This window comes from Eremothecium sinecaudum, chromosome VIII (assembly GCF_001548555.1).
Source record: "Eremothecium sinecaudum strain ATCC 58844 chromosome VIII, complete sequence".
NCBI lineage: Eukaryota > Fungi > Ascomycota > Saccharomycetes > Saccharomycetales > Saccharomycetaceae > Eremothecium > Eremothecium sinecaudum.
Genome location: NC_030899.1, coordinates 913,034 through 927,389, shown reverse-complemented (window position 1 = coordinate 927,389; position 14,356 = coordinate 913,034). Strand labels below are relative to the sequence as shown.

The following is a 14,356-nucleotide window of genomic DNA, read 5'->3' as shown; positions in this document are numbered from 1 at the left end:
TCTAAAAATCAATAGGTTTAAACAAAAAAGCCCGATAATACGGTAATGACGCATGCTACCTTATCTGGCGCAATTACCAGAACTTGTACCAGGGCTTGCCCCCAGATGAAGCTCCATTATCCGCATCACGTGACATTATCGATTTCACACTGTGGTCATTCGTATGCTTATCTAGCATGGGTCTCTCCTTAGCAGCAACAACTCTTTTAGCCATCTGTGCTGTTTGGAAGCTACGCAGTCTTTTTACTCTGCACTGCTCCCACCCAACGATGGAGCCTAACATCAAACCTCCAAAAGCCCAATTGCTAGCCTTTGATGGGTTTTTATGGTATAGGAACATCACACTTCCGATTACAAACATCGAGCAAAAACCTGTTAATCCAGCTTGACGGAAGCACGGTATGGATGTCAATTTATCTACCGTGAAGTCTTCCCAAGTAAGGGAGTCCCACGCATCCCGAAGAGTTGCTCTCTCCTGTTGTTTGGCGTATTTACCCATACTTGTAGATGTGTCAAATCTAGGTTTTGTATCTTCTAGTAGAAGCTTTTGGCCTCTTACATAGTTTGTAGGTTGTTCTTGGTTTTCCATTGACGATGCAAATACCTCAGATGCAGAAGAAGAGGTATTCGAGTTTTCATGTTCGTCTTTTGAACTTCTAGAAAAGAACCATACCATTATTAAATATCTGCAGTTGTGTTACAAAAGATTTAGGCTAATCTGGGGGGGTTGGAATCTTTATGTTGTTGGTATGGCTTCGACTTCTCGTCCCCATTTTACAAAATTTCATGTTTGTAAAATAACTCGCCCGTTCCGAGCCATGAATCGAACTTCTGACTTATTTTTGTCTCGCACGTGATAACGAAGTATATCCCAACTGCGCCAAATGGGGTCTTTCGGAGTTGGCGCGAAAACCAAAATTATGTCTACAAATCTTAAATTCCTAATATGTGGTTTTTCCTAGACCAAATCAATAAGAGTAATATATTCCACCCAGCCGATAAACAATTTACTAGTGTCAACTAGCCTTCGAGTAACTGTGCTTTAGAGCGATTATAAAGCTACTGATTGGTGAGTACTGTGTTATCTGGAGTTGAGTGAAACGTCAGTATCGTGTAACAATATTTACGACCGTTACGGATATCCAAGCAGGTTTATCAGCGTCTATTATTGATCCAGTTCTGATTTTAACTGCTAAGCAAGTTATTTCTATTACACTATCTTATTCTAAGAGATTCTTCTAATCGTTCATCTTCCTAGATGTACAAGAATCGGAATAGTGTGTATGAAGGCCATATAAACATGTATCCTCCTCAGCAACAACAGATGAATAGAAACCCAACAACTGGTACAACGGATATTAAGAGCGAGTCGAATAATTTCTTACCGTATGCTGTAGAGGATTTTGAAACAAGAGATTCTGTGTCTTCTGTTTACGTTTCTCCGACGTCAGCATCTATGGTTCATAGTGTACCGGGCCATGAGCTGCAAAATTTACAAGAGACACCACCAGTTCCTGCAGAAGCCCAGTTTCCGTCTTTTACGTCTCCTCCAAAGAGCTTCGAGTTTACTACTCACGCTTCACCCAATATGTCTCATAGTAAGGAGGACGAGAATGACAGACCGCTTTCAGAGTTTAGCGAGGAGGCTTTGAAGTTTTATAAAGTTTACCAGACCACGATCAACGATGCGCTGAGCTTCACACCTGAAATACAACTTGCTTGGTGTGAGATTTTGCTAGAGTATGCATTTAAACCTAACTTCTTGAGCCGGTATAGTATAAATGCTAAGAAACTAAAGAGAGAGCTTACACCGCAAGAACGAGAAAAGAACAAGGCCACGCTATTGGAACATGCATTAAAAGTGCTTACAAAGCTTCTGAAAATGAAGTATCCTCCAGCTATATATTTAATGGGTACTCTCTATTCTCAGCAGCCTTACTTGGATATCGATCAGGAAGCCATCGTTCCCAAAAACGATGTGAAGGCCCTAGAATACTATAGATTGGCGGCAAAGTTAGGTAACGCCGACGGATGCTACAGAGCAGGTGTTTCTTATGAGTATGGGCGTGGGGTTCCTGCTGGTATAAGTCGCAGAGATTGTCTACTCAAGGCTGTGCAGTACTATGAAACTGGGGTCCCTCTATCTCGAGAACAGACTGGAAGCACCTGCAGTATGTACAAATTGGGCATATTTCAACTAAACGGTTTAATAGATGAGGAAACTGGAACTGTGATCGTTGGGCAGGATGTAGTATCCGCAGTGCAGTGGTTCGAAAAGGCAACAGAAAACGAAAACATAGCCTCCCCACAAGCCTTGTTCGAATTGGCTAAAATTTACGAGTATGATACATTGCCACCTCATATACAACAGAATTTAAAATCCAGCCATATCCCCCAGGATCCTGTAATGGCACTTGAGCTATATATCAAATGCGCGTGCAAGTGTAACTATCCGTTGGCGCAATGGAAGCTAGGGCACTGTTACGAGTTTGGGGAACTTAATTTACCGTTTAGTCCGGCGAAATCCTTGGCTTGGTATCGTCTGGCTGCTACAGCAAAGCCAAGAGGTAATGCTATGGCGATGATGTCCTTAAGTGGTTGGTATCTGACAGGGTATCCTGGGATTTTGTTACCCAGCGATGCTGAAGCCTTTGCGTGGGCTGCAAGGGCCGCTCAGGCCGCATCTGGAAGACTAGCGAAGGCAGAATACGGATTGGGGATTTTTTACGAGCATGGTATCGGTTGTGATAGGGACCTAAATAAGGCCCTTAATCACTTTAACCGAGCTGCGCGTCTGGGTCACCGGCGGGCTATAGAACGACTAACTATCGAACAACAATAGAATTCTGAAATTAAAATAAATTGGGATAATAGATGTTAAACGCTGAATAACTCAATATCGGAACTCGCCGCAGTCTTGATTTGGTAATAATAAGGCGAATCTGGGGAATGCAAGATTCAAGTTTAAGCTCCAAAGCACATTAACTTGATATGTTTTATTAACTGCAATTTGCTTAAATAGCAAAGTTAATGGCCTGTATATAGAGCCAAATGTATATCTAAGCAGGCTTTATTATAATCATCGAATACAATATTACTTCTTTTAATATGTGCTTCTATTATTTTACTTCATCATTGTGGTTTTCCTCATCTAAATTTCATTACCTGACTTAGGAAGAAAATAAGCTGTGATGTTCACCACATTAAAATCCATTAAGTAACAACGAATCGCCCAATATCAGCTCTAATGCTAGATTTAAAGCTTCCTCAGTTCCCTAACACTGAGTTACATATTGCACTATTCGAAGAGGTAGCAAATGTAGCTGAATTAAGAGACAATGTCGCCAATTTACCATATAGTTTCATTGATGCCAGAAGCGTTGTTTCTAAAGAACAGTTGCTGAGCGCTATCTATAGAGCATTGATAGAAAAGCAGTATAATAAACTCAGAACAATGACTTTACACTCAGAATTCATCCTCTGTTTATCTCCTAATTCAAATGTATGTATTACCGGCCCAAGCTATGCACCAACGCTGTAATACTAACATAACAAAAAGATTGGTGAGTCCTTTAAGAAGTTTGGACTCAAAGAAGATTCAAAAGCTGTGATTGTACTGAAAGCCACCACTCCAGATGAGACATTTGATAAGGAAGAACTGCTTTCACTAATGCATGGTAAAGAAGTAGAATTCAGCAATGAAAAGCTACTGTCATACGCAGACATTAATCTCATTAAAAAAGTATGTCCAATCTCATTTACACTTGAAGAATTTACAAACCAGTTTACTAACGAATATAGAATTACAAATTGACCGGTTTTGAACCCGAAAGTGACGAGGATTTGTCCGCAGCATTAGTACATGCAATTCAACTGCGCGGGCTATAGCTCTTCTTGTATAATACAGCCCAACCCTAGAAATGCCTCCGTTAATAATCTGTTGTACACGTACTCAGGTTTGAAACCAGATGCAATATAAGCCTTTTTAGATTGTAGGCTTTGAATATATGGATCATGATACTTGGATTCCGCCAAATCGTACCTCTTATGTAGTTCTCTATCACCATTGAATGGCGTGAAAGGAACTTTCTCCTGCTTCTTCATGCGTCCGTTCGATACTGTCATATACGGATTATTTCTCAAGACCTTATTGAGCTCTTCCAACTTTCTTCTAGCCGACGACTTCTTCAATTTAACAGTCTTCTTAACATTCTCGATGACTTCGTCAGCATCCATTTCCGATGATAGCTGGTTGACAATCTCCCGCTTCGCCCATTCCTTGTTCGCACGTTCTTCCTCTTTTATTTGACGCTCCAACATCCTCTTCTTCAGCTTCATCTCCTTCTCAAACTTCTGCCTCTGCTCAAAGTTCTCCATGCTTTGCTTATTTCGCTCTATATTCACCATTATTAGCTGTTTATTCAACTCCTCATAAGTTCGCAACTTCTCCTCGTTCTTCGCAACATCAATTCCTTTGTCCAAACTGTAGATTATATCCTCTACCTCCTCAAAATACTTGTTATATGCATTCAAATCGCCATCGAAGTCTTCCATCGTCTTATTAAACACATTGAATACCCTCTTCCTAATATCCACTTCCCTCTCAACATCAACATCATCAAATATCTGAGTCTTAAACTTATTCTTCCTTAGAATCTTGTCACAGCCTTCATATGGACACTGGGCGGGTCCCAGGCTAAATATACGATCGACGCAGGATTCACATATTTTATGGTAACACTCTGGATTGACTAGAAACTTCATATCTGGAGACAAATAGCGATCTGTTTTACAGATAGGACACATGTCCTTCTTCTCATCATCATCCATGCTCTCTTTAGCAATAATTTAGATTACTATGATTCCCAATAACCTTTTCTTCTGTATGTTTGTGAACTCGGCTGAGATTTAATAAAGGCTTCGTAAGTTGCGTACTTTTAAGGTATATAAATATGTCGGGACGCATTAACAAATATAAAAGATTTCGCTTATTAAGAGATCTATAGACTATTAAGAAGTTATAGAATGCATAAATCGCTCACTAGGTTCACTCGACATCGATGGTATAGGTTCTTCCTACCTTCTGTTGTTTTTGTACTGATGCTATACTGCTCATGGGTATATTGTCACTTATTTTGTATTGTGGAGCTTCATAATCATTTGGGTTTGAATGTAACTCCATGGGTTCTCATGGGTATTCATTTGCTGGTCCAGGTGTTAGTTTGGTATATTTTAGTTCAGATTATAGCCGTTGGGCCAGGTAGACAGCCGAAGGTGCTACCGTTTAGAATATATCCAGATACGTATGGGAGTGATTCGGCTACCTCGAAGGAAGAACTTGAAGTCCACTCCATAATACCGCCAGATGTTTATCAGTGTGATATTCAAGGGTACCCTATCTGGTGCAGCACATGTCAGAGTCTTAAGATTGATAGAGCACATCACTCGGCGCCGCTCGGTTACTGTGTACCAAGATTCGACCACTACTGTGTTTGGGTGGGAACTGCGATTGGACGTAAGAACTATAGACTATTTATACAATACCTCTTTTACTTTGTGATTTATGCTGGTCTTATAGCGATCTCTATCGGTGTTTTCGCGAGAAGGATAATTAATTACAGAAATAATAACGGGCTTGGGCCTAATGTGAACATATTCGTGGTGCTTGGGATGACGGGATTGGGGTTCTGTTTTGTTGCGCTGTTGTTTATGTCGTTCACCTTCTATATGGTAACGAACCGGACATCTATTGAGACTATTATGAACCGCGGGAAGCCCACTAGGCGGACGTGCTATTGCATATATAATCTGGTGGATGGATACCGCTATGTGCTCGATTGTAACGCTGAGGAGCACAATAAGGTATGGGCTAATGAAAGTATTTGGGAAAATATTACTGGGTTCATAGGCCCTCGCGTGTGGATGTGGTTTATTCCATTTGGTAGTAATATCCCGCCCTTTAAGCAACCCAGTAATGAGGCGAACTACGACATGGTCGTTGGGCCTTACTTGGAGAAGATGAGTAAGAAGTATAAGCAGTCCTTAATGGATAGAATCCAGGAAGGCAATTATCTGACTAGGTTGCGCGCTTATGGTGATAACTTTAGGTAGTAATAGCGGAACAAGATTTATAGCCCCAAAGAATTACAATATTAATATAATAGGTATATAAAGTAGAAAACGTTATTCGGACAACGCATATTATCTCGAAAGGTCTTTTGTTCAATTTTGCAAGTTGTAGTTAGAGTAGTGAGTGACCAACTCCAATTCGGTTGCTAATGTTTCGTATCTATAATTGATTCTTATATCAGGAACATTGGCCTTTTCAACATCGTTGCCCTTGATACCCTTTTCTAAGTAATCCTTTCCAATCCAATGCTTCTTAATGCGGGCTTCCCATCCACTTTGAAGTACAGAATTCCTTGCCAACTCGCACATGTCGACATTCGACAATTTGTAGATCTGCGCTGCGACAGAATACTCTTCGATCAATGGCTCTCTTGTATAAGAGAACTGTAATGGATCATCTGTGGAAAGAGAAACATTTAAGCCTCTTCTAAAGTAGACAGGGAAAGGATTCTTGTCGTACGTCAAAAACAAAGCATTGTTAGATAACGGCGACATTGCAATACCAATTTGGTCGAGGTAATATAAGTATTGCACAAAGGGGACCTTTCTTAAAAGAATACCATGAGATATACCTTGAGCCAATAAATATGCGGATATTAAATGTTCTGGGTCACCAGCCTCACCACAATGTGGGCGCAATTCAAAGGTGTTAAAACCACGAGCTGCTCTCCATTGGTTCAAATAAGCCATATGAGCATACAGGTAGTACAAATGATAAGAGTAAGGTGGATTTTGAGAGGTTTCCCATAAAGATGGGCGAGGATATTTTTTGTGGAAGCGACGGTCGACTTTAGATTCATCGTCAACTGAATCAAAACCAATTACTCTCTGCAAAAAGACGTGCAATTTTGGATTTTTCTTGGGGTTCTTCGTAACTTCAAATATGGGCAAAAAGAGGTTTCTCATGATGTCGTGGAAAGTCTTTACTGTTCCTGCTTTCTTGTATATGTCATACAACCTAGGGACCTGAATTAACCATCTTACATTGTGGGAAATAAGCTTGTTATCGATTACCCACGAAGCTAGTTTGTCCCATTCATCTAAGGATCTACCGTAAATAGAAATACGATACTCGCAGTTCTGGTACTTCGAATTTTCCAAGTCTGAAATAACTTGCTTTGTGATTTCAGCTAAATAGGACCCCTTGATATAATTATCTGTTTTCAAAAATATCTCTCTTAGCCTAGATTCTCCAATTGGGTTATATTTCAAGTTAAATTTGTCAAATCTGTGGAACGTATCCTTATGAGCATGCATGTCTAATGTGTCTATAGACAAATCATAACCAGTGAGGTTTAAAGATTGGAAAACTTCGGCCAAAGTTAAGACCTTGCCATCCCTAAAAATAACCTCTTCATCTGCCGAGTTTCTCAACTTATTCTTGATGAAACGTAGCAGATGCTTTTGGTTCATGCAGGCAGAATGGTGAACGTGAGTGTCCACCTTTCTGACGTTATAAAAATCCCTGTGGGGGTTCTTCTTTGAAACTGCAGTTTCCTGATATTCGTTCAACAAAATGTATAGGTTCCAACGAGCTTCTAAATATTGTAGCCTTCTAAATGCAAAGGATTTTGATGGACCATCTGAGGAAACCGCCAATATTTTTTCAGTATCCACATAATAATCCCGCAAAGTTGGAATCTCTGCAATTTTGCTTGCAGGGTCTCCACTCTTGTGAACTTCAAACAAGTCATCATCATTTAGAGTAAAATCCCACTCAGTGTCTTCACCAGGAATCTCACACTTTTCCAAGTCAAACACCTCACAGTCAGATTTATTTGCAACCTTCAATACAGTTTTGGTCTCAAAATTATACGAGGGATTTGGTGGTGGAGGATAGATTTCCCATTCAGGTCTATTCTTCGGATTCTGGTACTGGTACTGCATAGATGCCGTCTGGTATTTTTCGCGTAATGCCCGGCATTCCGTTACTCTCGAGTACAACTCCACCAATTCTTCAATAGAAGCCAAACATTTCTCTTCTCCACCAATCAAAATACCCATTCGATACTCAGCTGACCTCGCTCTTTCGTCAGAAAGTGGTGCACTTCTTGGAGAGCCTGCTAAGTACATCATAGAAGGAGGCTCTGGGTGGGAGACTTTGGCTGAAAATGATAGCCTTCTAGTAAGTGCCGGTAGCGGTGAATTTAAAGAGCTTGTAGCAACTGAATCGGTATTCCTTTTCGTTAAAGCAGCTCCGTGACTAAGTGCACTTAACTTAGAATTCTGCTCAAGCAACTTCTTTTCATCATGATAAGAGAAATTGGTCTTTATCGATCCTGCATCCTTTTCATCGTCACTATAATATCTTCCCTCGCTTCCGAAGTGCGACTTTTCATAAAATAAACTTGACGGGGGCTCGTCAGGGGAAGATTCCTGTAGGGATAAGTTTCCCAGATTGTCGTAATCCTTTTCTGATACCATGATAAAATATTCCTTTTCTGGAATTAATAGAGCTATAAGTCAGCTGTACCGTTGTTCAAAATGCTTTACACTCTTAAAAACCCTTCTTGGTAGCCCAATATTCTGTAATTCGTCAGGAAAAGAAGTTTTGTTTAATCAAATAACGCTAATTTACCGAGTGTTTAACCGCTCATACGTCACGTGATTCATTGTTTAGTCACGTGGCTGTTTTTCTACAGCATAGCATATAGGCGCAGAATCACTTATTAAGACCCAGCTGTGTACAGATGACGAGCCGCATTCTAGCAAGTTTTAGTTTGTTAAGAATCATTGTAATTTCGCATATTTTGTGTTACGTTGTAGGATAAATATCTAATGTATCACGTATCAGATTTTTGCAGTCGATGTTAAGATAGAAAATTCTTGTACCAATGGAACTCATCTACCAGCTGATGCAGGTACAATTGGTCATGCCCCTCTCTCGGCGTATTCTACTGTATCGAATATTTGTGAATAGTTTTATTCGCTGAGTCACGTGATGTTTCAGGATTTAAGTCACCCTTCTGATATTTGATCTTGAAGGTCATCGCTAGTACCTTTTTGTCTATCACAAAGGGAGAGGCTAGGAGCCATTGGTTAACGTTTTATGGTAGAAAGCAACTTTTATTGCCGTTAAAACCTTTCACCTGAATCCCCCCTATCATTACAGAATGCCGCTAGTGGAGGGTTATTCATCCACTTCAGAATCGGAAGGCGATCAAATTGAAGAAATAGAAACTTTAGATAAAGGTAACGGTCAAAAAGTGGAGAATAGTGGGGTATTAATACTCAACAAGGTCGCAGATCCTACGTCATCAGTCTCTGTAGGAATAGAAAGGAAACGCCATAATTTGTCCAAATCTAACTTAAAGGCCAAACGCTCCAAAAGGAAAGGGAAAGGGCCCTGGGCAAAATGGGATTCATCTAGCGATAGTAACGATGATGCGGGCCTTGGAGAAGATTACGTATCCGATTTAGTCGCCCCGGAGTTGGATGCCACTGAGGTTCCCATTGATAATGAGCAGTCGACATTTCATGGAAAGGCTCAAAAGGACTATTTGGGCCGTGGTATTTTGCATCCCCCTGCAGACGTAGGGGTTGAATTTGATAAAGAACCTCTATCATTCAAATGCTATTTGCCGAAGAAGATTATACATAGGTACGAAGGACATAAAGGTGGGGTGACGGCACTGCACTTCATACCAAAGTCTGCGCACTTATTTGCATCTGGTGGAAATGATAATACAGTTCGATTATGGGACATGTATCATGATCGTGGTTTACTAAGGGATTACTGTGGGCACTCGAAACCAATCAGGGATATCAGCTTCTCGCCATCTGGAGCACAGCTTGCAAGTTCAAGCTACGATGGCTCTGTGAAGATATGGGATACTGAAACGGGCGATGTAAAACACAGGATACTTCCACATGCAATACCGAACTGTATTTCATTCCACCCTATAAACGGTAACGAGCTGATAGTGGGCCTTTCTAATTCAGAAATAAAACACTATGACCTCAGGACGAGTGGAAAAAACGCCGTGATACAAACTTATGACCACCATACGTCTGCCGTTAATGCCTTGAAGTATTTCCCTGATGGCTCAAAATTTATCTCATCATCAGACGATAAAACGGTACGTATTTGGGATAATCAGATTAATATTCCTATTAAGCAAATAGCGGATACTTCTCAATATTCCATGCCGTGGCTTCAGGTGCATCCAGAAAAGAATTACTTTGCATCACAATGCATGGATAATAGTATTCAAGTGTTTTCTATGAAACCAAAATATAAGAGGCATCCTAAGAAAACTTTTAAGGGCCATATGGTTACAGGGTTTAATATTAAGTTAGACATTTCTCCAGATGGAAAATATTTAACCTCCGGTGATGCTAAAGGCAAACTATATATATGGGACTGGAAGACTGCAAAAATACTGAAGACGCTCAATGTTCCAGCAGAAGACGCACTGACAAATGTCGCATGGAGTCCGCAGGAGACCAGCAAGGTTATTTGTGGTGGCACTAACGGAAGAATTTCACTTTTTGATTAATATACAGATGCTTGATGCGTGTTAATATTTTATGTATTATAATATATGTGTAGAGTGGTAGCATGTTAAGCGTAAAATGATACAGACTTGGTCTTTCTAGCCTGCACTTCACTGATGGCTTCGACAAAGTCTTCATGCTTAATCACGGATTGCCCATTTCTAAAGGCAATCATACCCGCTTCAACTGATACAGCCTTTAATTGAGCACCGTTAAATTCATCAGTTGACCTTGCTAATTCCTGCCAATTAATGGAATCGTCTGTAGACATTTTTCTGGAGTGGATCTGTAACACCTGAGCTCTTGCGTCCTCTGTTGGCAAAGGAAACTCAATCTTTCTATCCAATCTACCAGATCTCAATAAAGCAGGATCAAGAACATCCACTCTGTTTGTAGCTGCTAAAACCTTAACTCTGTCATCAGAACCGAAACCATCCAATTGATTTAATAATTCCAACATTGTTCTTTGAACTTCTCTATCACCTGACTTTTCGGAGTCAAACCGCTTCGTACCAATAGCATCTAACTCATCAATGAAAATAATAGTAGGGGCTTTTTCTTTTGCCAAGGCGAATGCATCACGAACTAACTTTGCACCCTCACCAATGAACATTTGAACCAACTGAGGAGCAGCTAGTTTTAGGAAAGTAGCATTGATCTGAGCAGCACATGCTCTGGCCAATAATGTTTTACCAGTACCAGGAGGACCGTACATCAATGCACCCTTTGGAGCCTTGATTCCCATATCTTTGAACTTTTCCGCCTGCTTCATTGGTAACACGATCGCTTCTACTAACTCCTCAATCTGCTTATCCAATCCACCAACATCGGAATAAGTTTCAGTAGGTTTGTCATCAACCTCCATTGCCTTGACTCGAGAATCGAACTCAGAGGGTAGTGTATCCAGAATCAAATACGAATCCTTATTCACACCAACCAAATCGTTAGGTTTCAATTTCTTAGGATCCACCAATCCTACCATTGGCAAGAAAACTGTCTGTCTAGAAGATGTTTTCACCACTGCTGCGTAACCTTTGGCTGCATTATCTAAATTCACATTGCCTCCCTGGGTCGTAGATTCGTTTGTATCGTCCAATTCCTCCATATCCATAATTTCAACAACATTTGCAACCAAGTAAGGCAACTGCTTGTTGTTTTTAATCTTATCCTTATTATCTCTAATTTTCTCTAGCATAACATTGTTCTCGTGAGACAATCTCTGCAATTCTGATCTAAATATCCTGATCTCATTATCCAATAGCTTACTTCTCGTCTGTAACTCAGCAGTGGGCAAATTTAAAATCTCCTCGTCAATCTCTTCATCACCTGGAAGTTGCTGGGACTCAAGTTCCTCTAAAGTAGACATTATAAGCTGCTATGAATACTTATGGCACCCGCAGTAGCGTATCGTTACGTTATAAACCGGTTGTTTATCTGTCTACCTTCAATATTTGCCACCCTCAACCAAATATTCAGTGAACAAATGTGGTGCTAGGATTCTGCTTGTATTATGTGGTGTGTGGGTCTTTACCGGTGTTATAGCTATACTTGGGCGGCAAAGATCCAGCGCAGCGGTTAAGTACACTGTACTTCCCAGTACCAGCACAGCGCCATGAGACTGCTGGGTTTAGATTTGCTGATTGTTTAGGCTTTTACCAGGAACTTCTGCTCTTTGACATTATGAGACGTGGTGCATTCGTTCGGCTCTACAAGACGAGTCCTCGTAGGTAGCATGGCGTGTTCACTACAAATATAATAAACTTGAATAATGTCACGAGAAAGCCATATATTCAGGCTCACATGACTTGTTATTTCGTAAAATTTCAACACGACAGTCAGTTAGTAGCAGTACACATTTTTTATGGTTCAATCACTTACTGACTCTCGTATAGAAATGTCTAAAAGCGTTATGTAAATCAATTGAACAATGTAGATGTGACGTCTAAGGTATATAGTATAGCTGTAGCTATTAAGTGCTGATAACAACTGTTCAATCTCAACCTAAATATTTACAACAGGTGGGTACCTATAATGACTTCTCGTGACTTACATGACTTACTACTAATGCGCTATTCATATTAATTGAAATAGGCAAAAGATAGTCTACTTGGATTTTAATTAATGCAGCCCTAGTTTAGATAGGCTATTCACATATTCTATACCACAGCCCCGTGTGGCGAGTGGTCTTCCGCGCTCTTAAACTTTATTTTACCCACGCCCATCACAATATCGTTGGATTTCTTTAGCTAGCCGTTCCGTGTTTAGTGATTCGTGTACTCTCGGCTTGTTATATAAAGGAAATAGCAGATTTACATGCAAAAGTTCCAAATGCGTCGTTATTTCAATGCGACCCGATGGTTGCTGGTGGCTACTTATTTATTTCTAAGTAACACGTAGCTCTTAAAGCATCTGTGGAGTTTTGGCTGCACTGTCTTATGGTGGTACACATTTTTAGACACGGAACGGATGCAAAGCAGTAGGAACGGTCAACGATTTCCAAGTGATACCTGCAAACGCTGTAACCCAGCTACCTTACTCAATAAAGATACCGAATTATTTCGAACTTGAAGGTCTCGACCATCGTCAAAATTCTATGTCAGTATTTTAAACAGACCGTGCTGGTTCAGTGCTTACATAATACTCTTTGTCGTTCGCTGAAATTCCATTGTGTCCCGTTTTCCAGTGTAGTGGCATATGCAACAAACACTTAATATACTATGGTCATCCTCCCCAAGTTCTGAGACCATTTCACCCCTTCAAGTGGCCGAAACACTGCCATTGTCAGCAGTTGTCGTTGCTGGATCCTTTCGCACGAAAGTCACATGACCGCACAAAGTCATTCTGGTATGTCTAAACCGAAGATTAAAGTTAAGCCCCTCTAGGAAAGTAATCAAATGATGGGAAAGCAGAAATAAAACCTGTCGCTCAGGATTCGGTGTTCATTATAACTTTCTTAATTCCAGCTCATTTGGATGTTTTAATTTATTGAAAGAAGCATTTTGAAAGAATTTTTAGCATCTGTAGCATACAAACAAGATACCTAAGACATGAATTTTATCAAAACAGCTATTTGGGGGGTGGATCCTAAAGAGCAGCATAAGAAATTGAAGGCAATCCTTCGTAAGAATCAGCGAGAAATCGATAAGTCATTGCACACATTGAAGGCGCTACAAAGTAAAACTCAAAATCTGGTTAAAAAGTCCGCAAAAGCTAATGATATCACAACAGTCCGCATATATGCTAAAGAATTGTACCAAATAAACAGCCAATACAACCGGATGTACACTTCGAAAGCGCAATTACAGTCGGTAGGTATGAAAATTGAAGAAGCTTTTCAGATGAATAGACTACAAGATACTATGGCACAAAGTACGGAGTTAATGATGGAGGTCAATTCATTACTTAGCGTACCGCAACTACGCAATACAATGATTGAACTAGAGAGGGAACTAATGAAATCTGGCATTATTAGTGACATGATGGACGAATCTATGGAAACGCTTGATAATGAGATAGATGATGAAGAAGTCAATGAACAGGTGAACCAGATAGTGGCACAATATACAAATGATAAATTTAATGTAATTGACAACGTACCTACGACACAATTATCCCGGCAACCCTCTGAAGTGTCCGAGGAAATTGTACCTGAAGATAAAGTTGCGGATGAAACTGAAAACATGCTAAAAGAAATGAGAGAAAGATTGAATGCCTTACAAAGCTAAATACT

General features: G+C 40.2%; 9 protein-coding genes across 9 annotated transcripts; 5 read left to right on the top strand and 4 right to left on the bottom strand.

Annotated features, from left to right (window-relative positions):
* Positions 1 to 73: 73 nt before the first annotated feature.
* On the bottom strand, positions 74 to 676 carry COX20 (Cox20p; the record flags this gene model as incomplete). The annotated part of the gene is made up of 1 exon (XM_018134457.1): positions 74 to 676. The coding sequence occupies one exon, from the start codon at positions 674 to 676 to the stop codon at positions 74 to 76; it is 603 nt and encodes a 200-aa protein (XP_017989946.1).
* Positions 677 to 1,258: 582 nt separating this feature from the next.
* On the top strand, positions 1,259 to 2,842 carry ACK1 (Ack1p; the record flags this gene model as incomplete). Its single annotated transcript, XM_018134456.1, has 1 exon — positions 1,259 to 2,842. The coding sequence occupies one exon, from the start codon at positions 1,259 to 1,261 to the stop codon at positions 2,840 to 2,842; it is 1,584 nt and encodes a 527-aa protein (XP_017989945.1).
* A 405-nt stretch (positions 2,843 to 3,247) lies between these two features.
* CGI121 (Cgi121p) lies at positions 3,248 to 3,888 on the top strand (the record flags this gene model as incomplete). The annotated part of the gene is made up of 3 exons (XM_018134455.1): positions 3,248 to 3,502; positions 3,560 to 3,742; positions 3,802 to 3,888. 3 exons carry the CDS (start codon positions 3,248 to 3,250, stop codon positions 3,886 to 3,888), a joined length of 525 nt encoding a protein of 174 aa, XP_017989944.1.
* TFB3 (TFIIH/NER complex subunit TFB3) lies at positions 3,883 to 4,830 on the bottom strand (the record flags this gene model as incomplete). The annotated part of the gene is made up of 1 exon (XM_018134454.1): positions 3,883 to 4,830. One exon carries the CDS (start codon positions 4,828 to 4,830, stop codon positions 3,883 to 3,885), a length of 948 nt encoding a protein of 315 aa, XP_017989943.1.
* A 195-nt stretch (positions 4,831 to 5,025) lies between these two features.
* Positions 5,026 to 6,111, top strand: PFA5 (palmitoyltransferase PFA5; the record flags this gene model as incomplete). The annotated part of the gene is made up of 1 exon (XM_018134453.1): positions 5,026 to 6,111. One exon carries the CDS (start codon positions 5,026 to 5,028, stop codon positions 6,109 to 6,111), a length of 1,086 nt encoding a protein of 361 aa, XP_017989942.1.
* Positions 6,112 to 6,222: 111 nt separating this feature from the next.
* Positions 6,223 to 8,553, bottom strand: AMD1 (AMP deaminase; the record flags this gene model as incomplete). The annotated part of the gene is made up of 1 exon (XM_018134452.1): positions 6,223 to 8,553. One exon carries the CDS (start codon positions 8,551 to 8,553, stop codon positions 6,223 to 6,225), a length of 2,331 nt encoding a protein of 776 aa, XP_017989941.1.
* Positions 8,554 to 9,242: 689 nt separating this feature from the next.
* Positions 9,243 to 10,628, top strand: CDC40 (Cdc40p; the record flags this gene model as incomplete). Its single annotated transcript, XM_018134451.1, has 1 exon — positions 9,243 to 10,628. One exon carries the CDS (start codon positions 9,243 to 9,245, stop codon positions 10,626 to 10,628), a length of 1,386 nt encoding a protein of 461 aa, XP_017989940.1.
* A 65-nt stretch (positions 10,629 to 10,693) lies between these two features.
* RPT5 (proteasome regulatory particle base subunit RPT5) lies at positions 10,694 to 11,992 on the bottom strand (the record flags this gene model as incomplete). The annotated part of the gene is made up of 1 exon (XM_018134450.1): positions 10,694 to 11,992. One exon carries the CDS (start codon positions 11,990 to 11,992, stop codon positions 10,694 to 10,696), a length of 1,299 nt encoding a protein of 432 aa, XP_017989939.1.
* Positions 11,993 to 13,673: 1,681 nt separating this feature from the next.
* On the top strand, positions 13,674 to 14,351 carry VPS24 (ESCRT-III subunit protein VPS24; the record flags this gene model as incomplete). The annotated part of the gene is made up of 1 exon (XM_018134449.1): positions 13,674 to 14,351. The coding sequence occupies one exon, from the start codon at positions 13,674 to 13,676 to the stop codon at positions 14,349 to 14,351; it is 678 nt and encodes a 225-aa protein (XP_017989938.1).
* Between the last annotated feature and the right edge of the window lie 5 nt (positions 14,352 to 14,356).